This window comes from Tetranychus urticae, chromosome 1, assembly GCF_039701765.1.
Source record: "Tetranychus urticae isolate SD_2017Ah chromosome 1, NJAU_TeUrti_SD_1.0, whole genome shotgun sequence".
NCBI lineage: Eukaryota > Metazoa > Arthropoda > Arachnida > Trombidiformes > Tetranychidae > Tetranychus > Tetranychus urticae.
Genome location: NC_142958.1, coordinates 4,857,491 through 4,876,968, shown reverse-complemented (window position 1 = coordinate 4,876,968; position 19,478 = coordinate 4,857,491). Strand labels below are relative to the sequence as shown.

The 19,478-nt window shown below is 30.7% G+C and overlaps 1 protein-coding gene across 2 annotated transcripts in view; it reads left to right on the top strand.

The window, feature by feature from the left end:
* The window catches only part of LOC107368324 (protein turtle-like), a 130,355-nt gene that overhangs the window by 60,424 nt on the left and 50,453 nt on the right, over positions 1-19,478 (top strand). Inside the window, exons 1-3 of one of the 2 annotated variants that reach the window (XM_015936145.3) lie at positions 5,082-5,711; positions 5,995-6,141; positions 9,321-9,365. In XM_015936145.3, the coding sequence (XP_015791631.2) occupies positions 5,618-5,711; positions 5,995-6,141; positions 9,321-9,365 (286 nt within the window). In that variant the 5' untranslated portion in view covers positions 5,082-5,617. Of the gene's footprint in view, positions 1-5,081; positions 5,712-5,994; positions 6,142-9,320; positions 9,366-19,478 lie in introns of those variants that run through there. The other variant, XM_015936136.3, reaches the window with a different exon arrangement.

The following is a 19,478-nucleotide window of genomic DNA, read 5'->3' as shown; positions in this document are numbered from 1 at the left end:
AATAACTCTTAAATATTATTAGATTGGCTACAAAATTGAGATAAAAGAAAGGTTTAAATGTTGTCCATTCTACATTACAATTCATGAGACACTTCTCATGAATTTTGTCCATTTTCATTTTAAACTGATTTAACCTTTTATCAATTCCAAGCTTCTCCCTTGTTCTCACTTGTCATTTTATACCTTTCCTTTCATCTTCATCTTTTTCCTTCTTTTAGATTCACTTTATAACCTTTTATCTAATCTTTTATGGGACAATTTTTCACCTTCTCAATGAGGTAAGGAATGTTTACCCGGAAAAGAAGCGAACCAAATGGTTGACAACATGTTTGAATTTCTTTTCGAGTCTCTTTTTTTCTGCTGAAATAAGGGATAAAATTCTGAAATTGCTTCTTTTCTTTAAGGTCATGATCTTTCCTTACCTTATCGATACAAATCAGGACAATTTTGGAATTTTCTAGACAACTTTTTTCTCTCTTTTCAGATAACTTTAAATTACAGCAGAAAATCCTAAAATCAAATTTTTCCATCAATTTTCGCTCATATTTGTTCCATTTCGATTTTATTCTTACATTTTTATGGTTCGAAAAAAATGTTCTTTTATCGCATTCTTCATAAATTTCTTAAGTTCAGTTTTTAGATGAACAAAGTTGCGTTCTTGTGAAGTTTTTCCAGAATTTTGGTCAAAAGAAAATTGATTTCGTTTTTTTTCTTGTTCGTTTGATGTTTTGTGATTTTACATGGAAATTGATTTCTCAGGGAAAAATTATGATTCTTCAATTTCCAAGAATTTTGCTCTGAATAATGGAAGAAAAAGTAATTCAATTTCGACTATAAAAGGATGTTGACTTGCAACTGATTTATCACTGTAAGTGCATGAAAGATTGAGCAAGAAAAGAAAGTTGTATCTTGTGTTGAATAAGGTGCGAAAATGAATTATGAAATGTGAAGAATTATCTTGTATCATTAACATTGAATCATCATCAATCAATTGTTTGAATAAATTGATGACAATCAACTGTATCAACATTTGGATAAAGAGCAACAACAAAATCACTTTATTTTTTTGTCATCGTTACCTTTTCTAATGGTTTACACCTTTTCACTTTCATCTTTTTCCTTTGACACTTTGTTCAATTGTTCATGTCTCTTGGTGTATTTCAAGGTGAACAGTGAAAAGTCATGACCCAAATGAGTTGAATGTTGATGGATTTTCATGAATTTTCACTCTTTTCTTGACTTGTGAGAACACATGATTTACAATGGAATGAGTGAAATTCGTGAAAAAATCTGGCTCATTTGGAATTTACAATCTCGACATTTTGCATCTTGGAATTAGTCAAATTCCAAAGTCGATAAATGTTTTCATTATCACTCTATTTTCTAATAATTATTATCTTCAGATGATAGAATTCATTGTTAACACTTTTTCCCTACAAAAACAATGATTATCTTTATTTATTATCTGTTATCGTTTTTTTCGTTCTCTTGAGACATTTCGTTGCTTCTTTTGTCATTTCAATTGATATTCTTCCAGAGTGATTCATGGTGCAACTCTGATAATGAAAGTTTCGACAATTTGAATAATTGCTCATTCATTCTAATCGATACAGCTAACAAATTCGTTCAAACTTTTCGACAACTTCGAACTTGCTACAAAATAGAATTGAGAATTTCATCAATTTTCATTTTTCGATAATTGAACCAATTTTGATCTTGATTATGTTCAAGTTTGATTAATCTGTGGCAATTTGTGTCCACAATTTTCATGGCTGTTAATCAGTTCATCGCTTATTTTCATTCCTTTCCTGCGCTATATACTTGCTTCGCTATTTTCAAGCGTACTTTGGTTAATAAAGAAAAATTCAAGGAATGATTTTTTCGCAAAATTATTGCTCAACTCGCAAAGTAAATCATTGTATTATCTCATTCCTTGCCAGAAACATTAAATCCAATGCAAACTCCAACTCCAAGACTGTTCTGATAATCGTAATTTGAAATACTCTGAAACTCTGAAAAAATGGTTGAACAAAGTAAAAGGATAAGAGCAAGTTTTGCAATGAAATCACTGAACAGTAACAAAAGGTTTGACTTTATCCTCTTAAGATAATCATCTACCTGATCGTCTCTTATCATCATCATTATAATCTTAAACGCTTTTTCCCAACACATTTTGTGCTCGGAATTACACTCAATGGAGCTTCAGCTAAGCTGCAACCTAAAGTCCCAATTTGATTCAATTCAATTTAACAGTAAACCAAAGCAACAACAAGCAACAAAATCATTTCCAAAAAAACTTCTAAAACGGGACAGAACGAGAAAAAAATTCAATTTCCACTTTGATCCGCAACTGTATGCAAATAATTGTTAACATGAAATATAAATAATGAAACAAGATTGATATACATAAATGATGAAGAGGCATATTCAAAGCTGTTCACACACACACAGAACACATGAAAATTGTATTAACATTATGCTTGGATTGAGCTTTTAAGCAAAACTCTATTCAACCAACTATTCATCCGTTTATTCATTTATCAGTAGTGAAACACCAACAAAAAAGGCAACTTGCATTCATTTGTTTCACTTATCGGAGAGAGAGGAGAAGAGCAAAAAGACCAGAATTTTTCCTTCTTCACTATTCCCATCATCAACTGATTTCCTTACCAACATTTCTTATTCCACAGTCACTGACCCTAATCAGACTGATTCTTTACTTTTCTGTTCATTGTTATTTGTTCAATTATCCGTCATTAATTTCTTATTAATTGTTCCCAAATAACAATATTATCATCATCATTAACAACCCTTATGTTCATATTAAAAGAACAGCCAAGAGAAGAAAAAAATGTTTCCTAATCAATAAAGTCGAGTCTTCAAGTGGTGATAATGAGAATGATAATAGAGATGTGATAAAGAGAAGAAAAGAGAGAAAAAGTTCCAACCTTAATGAGCCCAAATGAATCAATTTTCATGACTGGAAATGCTTTTTTTGGGTCAACTCCATCATCTTATGAATATCATTTTGAATCGCTTTATTTCACTCCCTTTACTGGACACTTGATAAACTGTGTCAATAAAGGAAAACTAAATTCTGTGAAACATTTTTTTCTCCATGAAATCAATTCTATTCACATGCATTTGTAGATTGAAATAGTTTCTTCCAAAAAAGTGTAAATCGATAAAAGTTGAATGAGAAAAAAATATGTTCAACAATTTAATGAAAAATGAAACGAATAAAGAGTTGGAACTTTTTTTTTCGAAATTCTTTCCCTTCGCTAACCACTTACCAATACTTTTCATTTTGTTTTATCAATTTTGTCCAGAAAAATCATTCCAATGGTGAATATTTTTCTCTTGCCATTTGCGACGATATTGAATGTTGAATTTTTTTCCTTTTTCTCTCATTTTTATATCGTTTTCTCTGTTGGTTTCCAAGTTTGTACAAGAATTTTTTTCTCCAACTTTTCCAGCCTTTTATTAATTCACTTTCTGTGTCATGGCAAAAGTCAATGTTATTGAAACTCGATATAATAGATACAGATTGGTTTTAAAAGTGGAAGAAAAAAAATTCGAGAAAAAACAAAACTCGATATTTAACTAACTTGTCACAATTTTGATATCTGAAAATGATAACATAATAGTTTTTTTTCTTTCACCATTTTCTCGAGTCTTGATGTTGAGCTATTTTTTGCTACATTTCCATGATATTCATCATTATCGAACAATTGATTTTCAGTCTTTTTTTAGACTCTTTTTTAGGCTCATTTTTTCTCTTGATTACTTTTCCATTCCGTTGATACATCGATATTGTTGATGTCATTATTGATAGCCTTTCAATATTTACTTTTTGCACCAGAAAAGGACATTCTATTTATACTTTTATGACCTTTGAAACCTTTTCACATCACGTAGAGTACCTTCATTTGAATCGAAGCAAATAGATACAAAAGTTTTGAAATTATTACATTTTGTATTTCTGTTAGTTTTGTTAATCGTTTTCCATTCAAAATTTTCATGTTTTCAGCAACTTTTTGTTCATTTGAAACTGTTCAAGTTGAACAAATTTTGCTTTGAAAAGTTGAACCTTTAATCTCATTTGGACAATAATAGCGATGGAAGGAAATTGTTACTGGTTCAATTGACCAACAGGAAATAGTTGATGGCAAACTTATTCAAATCAAGAACATTTTGTTATTCTGTTGAGCTTTTTGCTTTTGTATAAAAAAGGTTGTCAATGCTGTTGAGATTATTTCATGATGAGGTTATAATTTTGGTATAAATTGAAGTGAATTTACAATCAAAGATTCAATCTAAAAAATAAAGGAAAAATATTCTAGTTTTAAGTGGATGAAAAGTTTCTTAATGAGATCTTGTGTGTTAGATCAAAGCATCAATTAGAAAATTGCAATTTCTTTGAAATTCTGAAATTCCTAGCGATTCACCAAAACTTGAGAAAGAAACATTTCTCATTTGATATTAATTCAATGTTAAGATGTTGAGATTGAAATGAATCAAGGTTTGTTTAGTTTTCACTGTGATTGTTGACATTTTAATGCTATTGAGAGTGTTAATGGGACCTGGAATTTCAGAGTCGAATTGTGGAAATTTTCTCTTTTGTTCAGCTCATTATCTTGACATTATTGAAACTGATTGTAACAGACTTTTTTTCTGCTAAAACAATGATTATCATTAATTATTATCTGTTATCACTTTTTTCACTCCCTTGAGGTTGTTTGCTTTTCTCCTATTTTCAATATTGAAACATTTCAGGAGGAAATCTTTTAGTAGCTTAGTGTGACACTTGCTTGAAAGTTTTATCTTTATTCAGAGCAAATATTCAAACAGAAAAGGCAGTCAAATCATCAATGAGACAGAATCGAATGTTGAACAACGAGTTCTGTTCTATGCTGCCATCTGATGGGCGATTTGGAGAACAACTTATTTTTCATAGTTATGATGGCTACCAATAGGTGTCACTATTCAACTCAACTTTTATTTCGATGAAAATTCTTGCCATGAACTGTCAGAATCGTTTTCTCACTTATTTTTTCTGCTCTTTTCCCATCTTTTCGTCTATTTCAGAATTTTACGCTTAATGTTAATCAACCGATAAAGTTGACAAATTGTTGAAGAAATCAATTTTTATATTTAAATTTGGTGATTAAAGTCGATCTTGAGTTTGTTGTAGAATCCAATTGGATTATTAAGTGAGGATTAAAAGATCAACAAAGTGTGTGCTTCACAATTTTAGACAAACTCCATTTTATTGTCAATTTTCTGATAAAATTGTGGTTCTTTGAAAAATTTTCAGAAAACTCTTTTATTATGAAAAGTTGAAATATCAACATTTGTGTGCCCATCAATTTGTCGGGATTATGCCAGCGATAATATACTTTGTGATACAATCGGCCATTTCGTTGTCATCAAAATTTCTTTCAAGTTTACTGTGATAAGTTTAAATGAAAAATTACATTCCAATTGTGAATTAGAAGTGAAATGAATAGTTAGCGACAAGAAAATAGTCAAAGAATAAAAATTTTGAAAATAGCTTAAAGTGTAAAAGTTCACATTAAAATTTCTCCTCTAATCAGTCTCTCTTTTTATACTGGGAATGAAAAAGTTGATCATAACATTGTGCTTATATCAATTGTGTTATGTAAACCATGGTCAAGTTCAACCTTCAGCTAATGATGCTCAGCCTTTCGGTAAGTTTCAAATGCTCAATATAAATAGACTTTTTTCAGTCGTTTTCAATCACAACTTACCCAATAACGAAAGATTGAGCAAAGAGAAATACCATTTCGAAAAGTATTTCTCAATAAGAAACCAATTTATATCGTAGTTTGAACTAAACAGAAAGCGCTAAAAACTTTTTCAAAATAATATCGAAGCTCTACTGAAGCTCAAACGTGATTATCAATTGTGTAAAGTCAATATTGAGTTTTATGCAAATGATTGTAATTGAATTTTCTCTCTCTCTCTTTTCAGCATCCATATTGTACACGGCAGTTGTTAAGGGTAAAGTTGCTTTACCTTGTGATGTTACAGCGCCAACCTCAGATGATTCAGTTGCTCTTGTACTTTGGTATAAGGATGACGCTTTAGCACCAATATACACAATAGATGCAAGAAAAGGTAAGTCAACCTCCAAAAATTGATAAATAGTGAGTTTTAAAAGTCAGTGATACGAGTGATAAAAGGTCAACAAAATATTTCCATGTTATGTGAACGCTCGAGGAAAATTCGATACACAACTGTGCAGAGTAAAGAACAAGTTTTGGAAAACATGAAATGAGGGATTGACCATCAAAAGAACAAAATTTAAAGAAAAATGAAATTATATCAAAATCCGATTATGCTTGTTATTGGAATAACAGTTTCATGTTAATGAACTTTATTCTCATTTTGCAATTGAAGAAAGCTCGTCAGAACTGAAAGACAGCAGAAAGCTGATTGATTTAGATTCGAAGAGTCTACAAAAGCTTTAACCATAAGAACGAAGATAAATGTTGATAATTTTAGCAACTTAATGTTAATGCCAGTCAATCATTTGGTTCAATTGAGTGCAATTGAAATGGTTTAACTGTTTACCAACTCAATGAGGTGAGAGATTCAACAAGACTAATGACGGTACGAAAGAAAATTTGAAATAAAGAAATGTTTCTCTTTAGAATGAGAAAAGAAAAATTCTCAGCATTTGATTTTACTTGTGAATTAAAAGTTCAAATCGAGTAAACTAAAAACATGAGCAAAGTTTAGAAGCAATTTCATTTCTTTTCATCGTTCAACAAGAATGAACAATTAGAAAACAATATCAATAAAAGTTGAACGCAAAAATCAAAAGAACTCTAATCATGAATAAAACTTTCAATTTATTGCTTTTCCTTTATTTTATTATCAATTTATTCCACATTTCTTTATTAAAAGACTAGAACATTGACTTTATGAATCGATTGAAATAAAAAAAGAAAAACATGAATTCTGTTCTGGATCATTTCCATTCAATTCCAGTGCAATAAATTCTTGTTATTTATTAGCTCAAGGGTAATGTCATTAGCATCCATTTATTCATAGACTGGCAATTTTTCCCAGCATTTCATTGGAGGCACAAAAAGACAGTCAATTTGAAGTTTAATTTAAAAACATTGAAAAATTATAATTGAGACAAGATTTGTAAAAACATTTTCCCTCACTTTTCCAATTGGAAACATTGATACATTCAATGTTAATTGGAAGATCATGAAATGCACAGAACCACAAATTGGACAGAAAAAGTTCTCTCTATTAATCATGTAGAGTAATACTTCTCTGAAATTGAGGGTGAAAATGATAATCTATCAATATCAAGCCTATTGATTACTTTTTTGTCTTTCCTTTTTCCTCGATTCCATTGCATATTCCATGATTAATGTTCTGGTTCAAATGGTGCAACTTTGATTTTCATTTCTCATTATTCCAATTTTCAAATTACTATTTTCTTGTTTCAATCAATCCACACCAATTCATCAATAAACTGAATCATTTTGTTGACAAAACTTCATTGCAACTTATAAAATAGTAAAACATTTTTCACCAGAAAAAAAAGAAACCAAAAGAATGAAGAATTGCTCATAAAATTTCGAAATTCATCATTCGATGAAATTTAGAACAGAAGGAAAATCTTTTGCTCGATTGATGTTATTAGAGCCATTATCACAGTCATTAGCGAAGTGTTTGTCTTTGGAAGCCGCAAGCCTCTGAAGTTAGTTGATGTCCAAGGTTGGTCAACTCATGAGACTGATAAAGTGAGCGAAAAATTGACAGACTGGGGAATTCAGTGACAAGAATAATGTAAATATTAAAAGAGACGGAGAAATGGTTGGAATGAAAATTTGATGGAATTGTGATGAAAAGGGTGCAAAAAGAGAAATGAAAACATAATATTTTTCATCATGTTTTTTCTCTCTTCTGCAAATGGAACATCAATTGAATTCATGATGATGCTGAGCAAAAGAATAGAACATATTGTTGATACTAGATTTTCATTTGAAAAAGTCGTCATTTCCATTTACTATTTGCTCTCAAAGTCAACCTCAACCTTTACCAGAGCAACACTTTGACTAATCATTCCTTGTTGTCCAACTTTACAATAATTATGGCAAACAATGTTAATAAGCTTTAAATGTTTCTCTTTCAGTGGAAACGCACAAGTTTATCATTTAATATTCATGTGAACAAAACATTTACAGAATTGGAAATTGGGGAAAAATGTTAATCGAGAAGAAAAGGTTTGTCTGTTTTCCAGCCATTTTCCTCTCATGTTTAAAAGTCGCATTTAAAGTCAACTTATTTTGGCTCTGAGCGAAATGCAGCAAATTTTTTCGAACTTTTCTTTCTCTTTGGAATTTTGCTTTTAAATTGAATTTAGTTCTTATTGAGAGAGGGAAACAATTGAGACAAATTGATGAAATGTGCTTCTGGAGTTTGCTTTTAATTATCAACTTTTAATGTTCATTTTCTGGGTGAAGAGCAAGAAAATGGAGCAAATATTTTAATTTGGTTGATTTTGTTTGTGCTTTGATGGTCAATTACTTCATTTTAATGAATAAATTATTCAATTGGATTGGCAAAATTGTCGTTTCTCTCTTTGGATGTGAAAAGGTAAAAAGGAAAAGAAAAGACAATTTTGTTCTAATGTACAACATTGTCAAACCTTTTTCCATGATTCATTCATGTTTATCATTCTCTTGCACTTTCAACATTACAATATACAATCTGATATATTAACATGATAAAGTCCATGTTTCACTGAATACAGTTTAAACTGTTTATCTCAATGTAAATCAGTTATTATTATAATAAGGGTAAAAATAATGGTCGAAACAACATGAAAAGCGAAAGCAATATTAATATTGTTATTACATTCGACAAGTTAACCAAGAAAAATAACAAAAGAAAAATGAAAGTGGATAAAGATGAGGCGAAAAAAAGAAGACAAGAAAATGTGAAGATGATGATGATGATGACGGCAATGATGAAGATGAAAGGCGAATAGGTTGTTCGAATGGCAAGATATAAAGGTGGTTGTATCATGTAGATTGATGTTCATGTACCTGGAATAAGTTGGTCGATGGATGAAAAGAAGAAATGGGAAAATGAAGAGAAGAAGAAGAAGAAGGAAAAAAAAGGTTTGGATGACAAACGAGATGCATTACTTTGTAGAGCCTTTTATCGCTCCACTGACCTGACTCTCTATACTAAAGACCTAATAATTTGACATGCTCTTGGCTAATGATATTCTTACCTCTTTTCCCTTTCTTTCCTCATCACCTTAGGAACTATTGAACAAGCTCGAACTTTAACATCACCATCATTAGAAGGTAAATATATCATACCTTATATTCAGCTACATAAATATAAATACATGTATATCTTGAAATGTGTTCATATCAACATTTACTTTTCTTTTCTCATTATTATACTTTCTATTTTCTTTTCCTTTCATTTTCGCTATTTTTTTCCTTTTCGTTGAAAACTCTGAAAACTCTCTATGAGACTTTTTATTGAACCAAAGACTAACATTTATGCATAAAGGAACAACATGAAATCTCAAAATTCATCCGTTCAGCTGCAAATTGTAAAGAAAAAATGATAATTTGATGAAGTTCAGCATTTGAAAACAACGAAAAAATTTAATATTGAACTCTGAAAGTTGAGTGTTCAGTCTCAATTCAAAACAACACTCAATACAAAACTTTATTTTCGTTTGATCGCAAATGAAATTGAATGAAACAGAACAAAACGCATATCGATTGCAATTGGTAACCATTGTGTAAAAATGAAAACTCTATTCAACTATTCAAACGAAAAAATTCATCATGCGATAGAAGAAAAATTTCCGCTATTAGATTGCGTCCTATGAAGAGACAATTTTATTTAAAGCAAAACTTATTGATTCGTTTGCATTTCTTACTTTCGATTTTTTGAGGTTCTCAAATGAGTGTTTTTCACTCAGACTTTTAATTCACATGCTAAATTGAGGTTCAATTATTCTTATTTGGTGAGTTTTCTTGACTCAATCTGTTGGTTTTGGTATCAAAGTTGATGCTCTGACTTTCCTCTTTTATGGATATTTTCTTGACGATAAATTGAATTTCATTAACGAAGTGGACTGCAAGTTTAATGAGAACCGTACAATTATAATCAGAATTTTGGTTAATTATTAAGAGTAAAAAATGTTCATGACTCAAGGTAATGCTCATAGCAAGTTCAAATTTCATCTAATTAATTTGATGATTGCGTGAGTTTAGTTGAATCAATTTTGAAACTTTTTCCATATCAAATGGTTGAACCATTTGACAGCCAGAAAAACATGCAATTAACTGATAATCTGATTTTCAACCTTCTAATGAGAATTATTACCTTGGACGGAGAAAAAAAGACTTGGAAAAATCAGTTGCATTTGCATTAATAAATTAACAGTTGCAACTGAATCAGATTATTCTTCAACATTTGAAAGCCCTTGAAACTTTAATAATAAATCGTAAAAGTAAAAGTATCTCAAAATTCAATCATTTTTTAATGGCTTTCTATCACCATGAAAAGAAAGTCTGTCTCATCAAAAATCTTTACTTAATACCAAAGAGAAACTCAGTGATAATGTAGAGGTGATTCAGATTATTTTCACCTTTACCTTAAGTAGCTGAAAGCAATAAAATCTAAAGGAATGAAAAAGAAGAGCAAGTAAAAAGTTGAGACTTGAAGGGATTAGTTGTGGGTTTGTGAGAAGCAAAATTTTGTTTTTCATTTCTTTATGTAATAATGACAGTAAAGAGTACAATTTAATATCAAAACATACAAATCATTGCTCTTCTCTCTTCGTCTTTGCCAACTCAGCTTTTGAGTTTTAGCTTTTTGCGCCTTTCTTATTGTAATATTATCCCAAGATTTACCAGGTTCATCAGATTTTGGACACAAAAAGCTTATCCAAACAAGCCAATGAATTGAAAGATACTTTTTTCTTCAACAATGAAAATGTTGCCTTTCTTTTCTTGCTATAAACAATAGTTTTTCCTTGTTATTTCAAGTTTTCCTTGTTTTCTTTATTTCGCTTTATCGGCAATATTTAAGATCCTTTAAGTTATATCATCATCATCTTCATTCCCAACATGGAATGGACCATTTTGATTCAAGATTATAACCGTAGTTTACAACTTATCTCTACATGATAGAATGCTCTTTAAATAATGGAACATCTAAAAAATGAATAATTTTTGATATCGAATTTAAATTGACTTTTGACAGAAAATTTCAAAAAGTTTAATGAAATTTAGGGCTGGATGTAATAGTGGAATGGAAAAAAGGAATAATAATGGAAAAGTTTGAACTTTTAAAAATAAATTTTTATTATTGTCAGAATGAATAATTAGAAGCAATAACAGAAAACAATTTTTATGTTTGTTTGAATATTGAGCGATTAATCTTGATCTTCTGTTGACTTTCATTAGCCATTTTACAAATGAATGAATCGGTTGAAGTTGAAGTTCGTAAATGTAACATTTTAAGGTTTCTCCCACTAAATATCAATTTCATGATGAATTGGACAAATAAAACTTTGGATGCATTTGGCAAATACAAAAATGAGATAAGCTTTCATCTGCTGAAAAACGTAATATCTAAATTAAAACTGACTCCCAGTTGGAGTAATTACACTCCATAAATAGCTTGAGTATAAGCTATATAACAGATTATCAAATGCCGTGATGATTCTCGGATATGAAACTGAAATGAAGAAATCGCCGTAAAAACAGTAAAAAAGATATTCTATCAATCAAAAGCTGACAAGTTGATAAACAGTAAGTTTATGAGTAATTTTGAATAATGTTCATCTTGACTAGACTCCAGATCATCATGATCAAGATTGAAAGGTTACCGGTAGAAGAAATTAAGAAAAAAGTCAAAAATAAATAACAAGACAATCCATAAATAGAAAGTCTAAATTTAAGAAAACGAAATGTTCATAAAAATAAAGAAATGCAAAGTCACGCAAAGACGTGTTCAATCATCAGCTTTGATGGGAAAGAGTCGATCTTGTAACACTAAAAGTGGAACATTGTGTTGCCACTTTTCACGTGGAAAGTCATTCAAGTAGGAAGTAAGTTTGGAACAACTTTCAAAGTTTTTTTCGATTACGAGTCTAATGTTGAGTAACAATTAGTAAAAATTTGTTCTCTTGATAAGTAAACTCTAATGGACTGCAATCAGTTTTCAACAATTAGCAAACATGACACACCAAGAATCTCATGTTTCCGCCTTTCCGGAAACCAAAATGGAAATAAACATTTCATTTTTGCCTTGTTCCATTGAGCCTGTTAATTTAGTCTTGTGAAGACGAAAATTATCATATTAAAACAATAATGTATTAATGATAATGTTGATGTTAATATTAATTATCTTGATAAGCACAATGATGATTTAAATAGTAATCATTTTGGACTGTTATTATTTCTCGGCTGTAAATGAAGCTGAACAGTGTTACAATATTATTGGGAAGGGAAAAGGAAGAAAAAGGCAAATCTTGCAATTTGTTGGTTTGCAAATTATGCTCATGTTAATTAGCACCGAGTAATATGATGAGGGAAAGAAGAAGAAGAAGAAGAAAAGAGGATGAAAGTTGAGATAGTTTCATGTTGACTGGTAAAATGTAAATGAATATTCTTGTAATGATAATTCAAATCACTTCACATCGGCTTACAAGGAGAACAACAATTTATCAAAAGAAAGTGAATATAATCATTTTACAAGTTACAGCATTGTAATGATCAAAAAGAGTTTAATGAATTGTTCAATGAATCAACAACGAATTATGATGAATAAACGAAAGTGAAAAGTAAAAGCAAGGAGAATAAGGAGAAAAAAGTAAAAGCTCATTTATTACCTGGAATAGCTCATGATAAATGAAGATTGTAATGTTATATGATAATCCATCCAAGAGAACATCTTGAAATAATGAAAAAAGCGAAAAATAAAAGTTGCTCAACTCGAATTAGAAGCACAATTTTCTCAATTGAATTTCTTTTCATGATAATCTAGACGCTATTTCACCAAAAGTTTGCAAGTGAATTATCACATCTCACAAAAGGTGAACCAATTTTCAGTGAAATGTCAACTTTTGGTGAGGAAATTGCAAGTAAATATTTTTCTTTGCAAAATAACTTGGAGTTTTTTTCTATCAAAGTGTTTGCTGTTTAGATGGAAATATTGAAAATGATATTGGCAATGAGCATTGGAGAGTTAATTTTGTTGTTTTGTTGATTGTTTTTCTTTGGAAGGAAAAAAAGTCTACAAAAACAGTGTTTACCTTTACTTTGTGTTGAACATAATTATCTGGGAGTTTAGATAATGATCAACTTGGTAGGGTTGAATTGAGCTGAATGAAGGTGCAAAAAATGAGGAAACAAATTTAACCAAGTGAAGGTTAACCTGGTTAAACTGAGAGAAGTTGCAATTTATATTGAATGTTGATGAAATATCACATCTCACCATTTGTACAGGTAATCAATTGGTCATTCTTGTTTTCGTCCTTTTACCTTTCTTTTCCTTTTTTCATCTTCTTCTTCTTCTTCATCTTCATCTTCTTCTCTTTTATTTTGCTCCTTGCTACAAGTTTACTTGCTTATTTTTCTCGACTGACTTGCTGTTAACAGGTAATGAGTTGGCTATAGATGGACATAGTTGACCGAACACAGAATTCAATTGCCTTTGAAATCAGTCAAGTTGAGCCAAGAAGAATCTGTATTAGACATGAGAAGAGGAGAAGAAGCAAAATGATGAAAAAGGTAAACAGAATTAAAGATAAAGTGTGAGTTTTTGGCTCAACCTCTTTTCTTGGCCAACACTGGGTTGCTCATTAAACAGGGAATTTAAGTTGAAAAGGAAATTATTTTCTTGTAGATTTACAGGCAAATGTTGAAGTGAAAGTTAAACAGAAAAGGAATTCAAAATTTTCGTTGAAATCATCATTTCACCTCATTCCATTTGATTGATAAAGATGAACTGTTATGGCAATGGTTAAGCGTTTGAAATTGGTCGACTAAATTAGGCAAAGGTGAAAATGTAAAGAAGAAAATAGAAATGAATAAAGTTAGATAATTATCAATTAATTGTGGATTTATACATTTATATAAGTTACAAGGAACAATAAAACTGCAATAATAATAATAATAATGTTGCATGGAATAAAGCATTTGATAACAGAATTTTTTCTTCTTTCTTCTTCTGTTGCTAACATAAACATTATTTCCAACTAATTAATCCAGCGAATCAAAAGTTTCTTCCCTCTATTATGATTATTATTGTTTGGCTCACTCACACACTCCCAGTTATCCAGCAACTTGGGTTAACAATTGTTTCTCCCAAAAATGAAAATGATGTTATCTGGAAATGATTTATAGTTATGGTTAACTCTCTCATTCCCAGCTTTAGGTTAAAATAGTATGGAAACCCACAAAAATGGATAAACTATTCAAATGAAATACATTGTCTTTTACAATAAAAATGGTGACTTTCCTATTTTGTTGAGCATTTCTCTTTCATTTCTCTTCTCTTCAAACAAAAATTTCGACTCAATTCAGCAATAAATCATTTAATACCATTTTATTGTTTATCACCTTTTAATGAGATAAAAAACAATGCCAGCCTAAAATGATTTTCAACTTTTCATTTTTCAACCCTGTTCGCCTCTTTCATCGCCCAAATAAGCTAGTAAATAAAATAAACTACCTTCAATTCACTCCTTGCTTTCACTCCACGTTCTCACTCCCAGATATTCATTCATATCATTTACTCACTGATACTCACTCCCAGCTTCACTCCCAGTTTATGTATTCAATAACTGAAAAACTAAAGTTTCGTTTCAAATCAGGAATGGTTTAAATGTTTGAATTTCGCAATAAAATTTTGTATTTTCTTTTTTACTCAAAATTTAACTTTTTTCGTAACGTTTCGACAGAACTTTGAACGGATTTTCTCTCTTTACAAGTTCGAGTGGAATGAATTGGAAAATTCTTTTCGATCCTTGAACTTCTCTCAATTATGTTGCAAATGTTTGATCCTTTGCAAATCGAATGTCTATTTTTGTCTATTCATCATCCATCCATGCTATGAGTAGAGATGAAAATTCAATGTTTTCTCTTGGTATATGATGCATTTTAGGACAGCTATTTACCCTTTCCGTTGAAGTTCATTGGAAAGATTGAATTTATAATTATCTTGTCATTCTCAAGTGATTGCAAGAAAACTGGCAGAAAAAAAGGTCAACTCATTTGGTAACCTTTTCATGATGAATATAATTTGAATCGAATGATAATGAATAAAGATAATGATGATGACTATTTTTGTTTTGCTTTGACTCGAGATTAACTCAAATGACCCCATCTTTTACAAATGCACACATATTCATCAGTGAGGCCAGCTGAACAAGACTTTTCCTCATTCACTCTCTTCCATTCCTACATTTTTTTCCCTTTTGATGATATAATATGCACAAGAATCAATAAAAGATAACAAATCTTTAGCAACATGATCCTTCATTTTTACATTAGTCACGTTTCCACTCATCCTCTTTATCACATCTTTTACTCACAGCGGCCATTTTGCACACTCAGCAGATAACATTTTCAAGTTGCATCAACAAAATAATCTTTACCATCTTTGCCTACTTTTTTTGTCCAGAAAACTAATCATTTACTGTTTTCTTTACTGGCTGATAATGAGCCTGAAATTAGCATGTAAAACTGGAAAATGTAAAAGAGAAGAAGGCAAAACTGAATAATTCGCCAATTTTCATCGTTTACATCTAGAACTTTTCCAAAACAGCTTCTCTTTAATTAATAGATAATTACTCAATTTAGACCCTTTTTACGATCAATTACTTCGACAGCTGCAAAACACTATCTTTAGTTGATGTCAATTAATTGAATTTATAATTACTGGTCAGTTGAGAAAGAGTTGAATTGATTATCAATTTTTAAGCTCATGTTGAGGTTTGAGGCATGAAAATGATGTTCAACTTGAATATCGATTGCAGATAAATTAGTAAGCAAGGACAAGTGTGGGTTAACAGGAAAGTGAAGGGAACACTGTTAGGGACAAGAAGTCGTTTATTGATGTGTAACATGCTTTGTAACCGTAATTGTTGAGTTACTCAAAATGGGAGCAGAAAAGTTAACAAGGAGTAATGACTTGTGGGAGGGTGTAGCTGGGAGTGTTTGCTATTAAATTCATGATAAAATGATGAGAAGGTTGCAGAGAGAAAATCTCTTTCTCTTCTCTGGTTTTCTGTTTAAATCTTTTTGCTGGTTCCATGCTGTCTCTGTCAAGTGGACATGAAGAAAATAAGTATCCAGGGAGAAATGAAAGAGTCACATTCATACAGCAAAAAGGGTTGTTAAAATTGTGCATAAAAATCACGACAACAACTTTAATTAATGGTTCAGTGTGGAATCAGTTAAACACTCTTTTCTCTCTCTCTTCTTTATCTTTTTACAACTCATTGATGACCAAATTGATTAACTATTTTGAGATAATGTTTGGGTGAAAAAAAAGGACGAGAAAAGATGGCCACTTTTGATGGAAAATTAAACTTGTCAAAGTACATTTTTTGGGTCAACTTTTGCTTTCAAACTTGATTGACTTGAAGGTGAATGCTTAATGACCATTATTATTGCTCTTTCACTTTGACACTTTAATGAGCCTTTAAATGTTTAAATGCCAATATTAAAGTTGAAATCAACTTCATTCAAAAGCTGTAAAAACTCCATAAAAATTTCGTTCCAAACTTTAAATCAAAGTCAATTTTATGATTACAAAAACGAGACATTTTTATTCGAATATTTTTTTGCAAAAATTTCAAGATTTTTATTCTTGAGAATCGCATTCATCAATTCGTAAAATTGAACAAAAAAGTTCGAATAAATGATTTTGAATTTCCATAAATTCGATGAAAGTTTATGAAAAATTGATTTTACTCGTAAATTTTATTTCATCAGAACTACTGCTCGAGAGAAAATGTTTTTTTGTAAAACTTTTGAAAGCAATCCCAACATTGATTCAGCTAACAATCATTTGTAAGAGAATGAACTTGATGCTCATTAAATTGACATTTACTTATGTTTCTCTGTTCTGTTCCTCAAACGTGGCCAGGTGAGCTTCACTGAAGCTTGTCTAGTCAAAAATTCATGTTCGTTTACACCCAACCAGCCAGGGCCACGACCATCAATGAGCTTCAAGTCTTTCGTTTCATTTCGTCCTTTCACCTTGTTCTCTTGTTCAAATTCTTTCATTGTTCCTTTGAAACTCGAGTACAAAATATCATCATCAATATGACATGATAAGAAGGTGCAAGTTGCTTTTTTATATACAAAAAGATATTGATCAAGGTTGCAGTGAATCATGAGAGAAACTTTTCACGCTTCGATAAAGTTCATCATAACTACGCCTCATCATTTTCCAACTGGACTTGAATACATTTCAACATTACCATGAATTATGTTCATGTTATTTCTACAGCTCAGTTTATTCTTGTACGTTTTTTCATTTTTTTCCATTCCTTTTTTCTCTTCACTCATGGATTGCCTTTATTTTCATCTCGACTTTTTTTCCATCCCAATCTGACTATTGACCTTTCACTTTTTTCTCACTCTTTTTGTACTTCAATTGCCGTGTTCAATAACCATTAAATGGACAAAGGCTTTGGAGAAAAAATCATCTTGAATACAATGAAAATTTCAAGCTGATCTGCTTGAACAGGAGAAGAGAGAAAAAAAAGTTGTGATTGACAAATAAATAGCCTGTAATGGGATACAAAAAGATGTCTTGAATTGATGCAAATAGAGTTGCTTCAATGTTTGCCTTGACTTGATATTTTGTTGGCCAACGAGGTAAAGAGTAAAAGTGGATATGCAATAGACAATGAAAATGTTGTTTTCGGGTCTTGTTTATTGTTGCCTCAGTTCAGTGACCAGAAATGTTGAGCTTCAAGTTTACACAGTTTTTTTCGTTTCTTTGCCTTTCACAGTTTTACTAAAATTTCAATGTGTGCGATGATTAAGGTGATTCACCGTGTTTATACTGTAAAGACAATTCATAAAGTTCCTGAGCAGAATAGTGAAACAAAATTTTTCGATTGTTTGTATTGCTGATGGAAAAATAAGGGCAAAAAGTGTACAAGAATGAAAAGAATAGTAAAAAAGAAAAAAGTTGCCAAAATATAAACAAGGAAAATGAAAGAAAATTTGGAAACTTGGAACTTTTCAACTTTACTTTAACTTGATACTTTACCTTTACACCAACAATGCCATCTTTATTCAACTTTTTTGCTTCTTTCAACTCAACTCTTTGAATCTTAACCTTAATGACACTTTTGATTGTGTCAAAATACCAGCGAAGGAAAAGGGAAGCAAAAAATGGAAATAAAGATTTTCATTTTTATTGCAATCAATTGTCAGTGGAACTGCTAGAAACCAAGCAAACAAGAAATGAACAATTCTTTGCTCAAAATGAATCTTCAACTTGGAATCGATAAGTTCAATAATCATTATCAAATTATCGTTGAAAAGTGCCTTTTTATTGCTCAAGAATTGCCAAAATGCTTGAAAGGATTTCATTAAAATCTATAAAAATGAATATCTTGCAATTGAATGAAAAAGAAAATTTCAATAAACTAAAAAAGATGAATGTTTCAAGTGGAAAATGAAATGAAAGGGAAAATAACGTTTCACCTTTTGACCATCATTAGCTTATTAGCAGCAAAAATGAGGTTCACTTTGTGCTTTTCTCCGTACATTTCGACGTAAATTAGCCTTTCAAGGAAAATTACCTTTTCTCTTTTCTCTTGTATTCGCAAATGGCAACAAAATATGGTGACCATTTATATTGTATCCACTCATATCGAGCATTTACCCATTTGACCCTTCCATCGAAACATTTGACTTTTCCTTTTTTCTCTTCCTCCTCTTTACTCTCCATGCTTAAGAGGTTCGTAAAGCTTTGATTTTGCACTCAACTGCAACTCATTTACCTTTTATCAAGCAAAATGTTTTGTAATGACATTTACTTTTTACAGTTTTGTCTCTAAATGAGCACTTTTCTGCCTTTACTTTTCCCTTTACATTTCGAGTTTTCTAATGTTTATACTGCGATTTAGGTCAATAAAAAAGAGTCGAAATTCATCTAATGCAAAGTCAATGTAAGGTAATGTTCAATTGCAGGTTGATGGATGCATAATCATCATCATCATTATTGTTATCAGCCAATTCAGAGTAAAGTCAAACAAAGAATTAGTCCGAGAAACTTTTCTCCAAAACTCATTGTACCATTTTCAACATGAGATAATCATCAATGAATATGAGATTTTCAGTCAATAGATGAACCTCTTGGATTCAAAGTTTCACAAAGGTTCAATTCCACTGAAGAGATGGAATTTGTTCATCTTG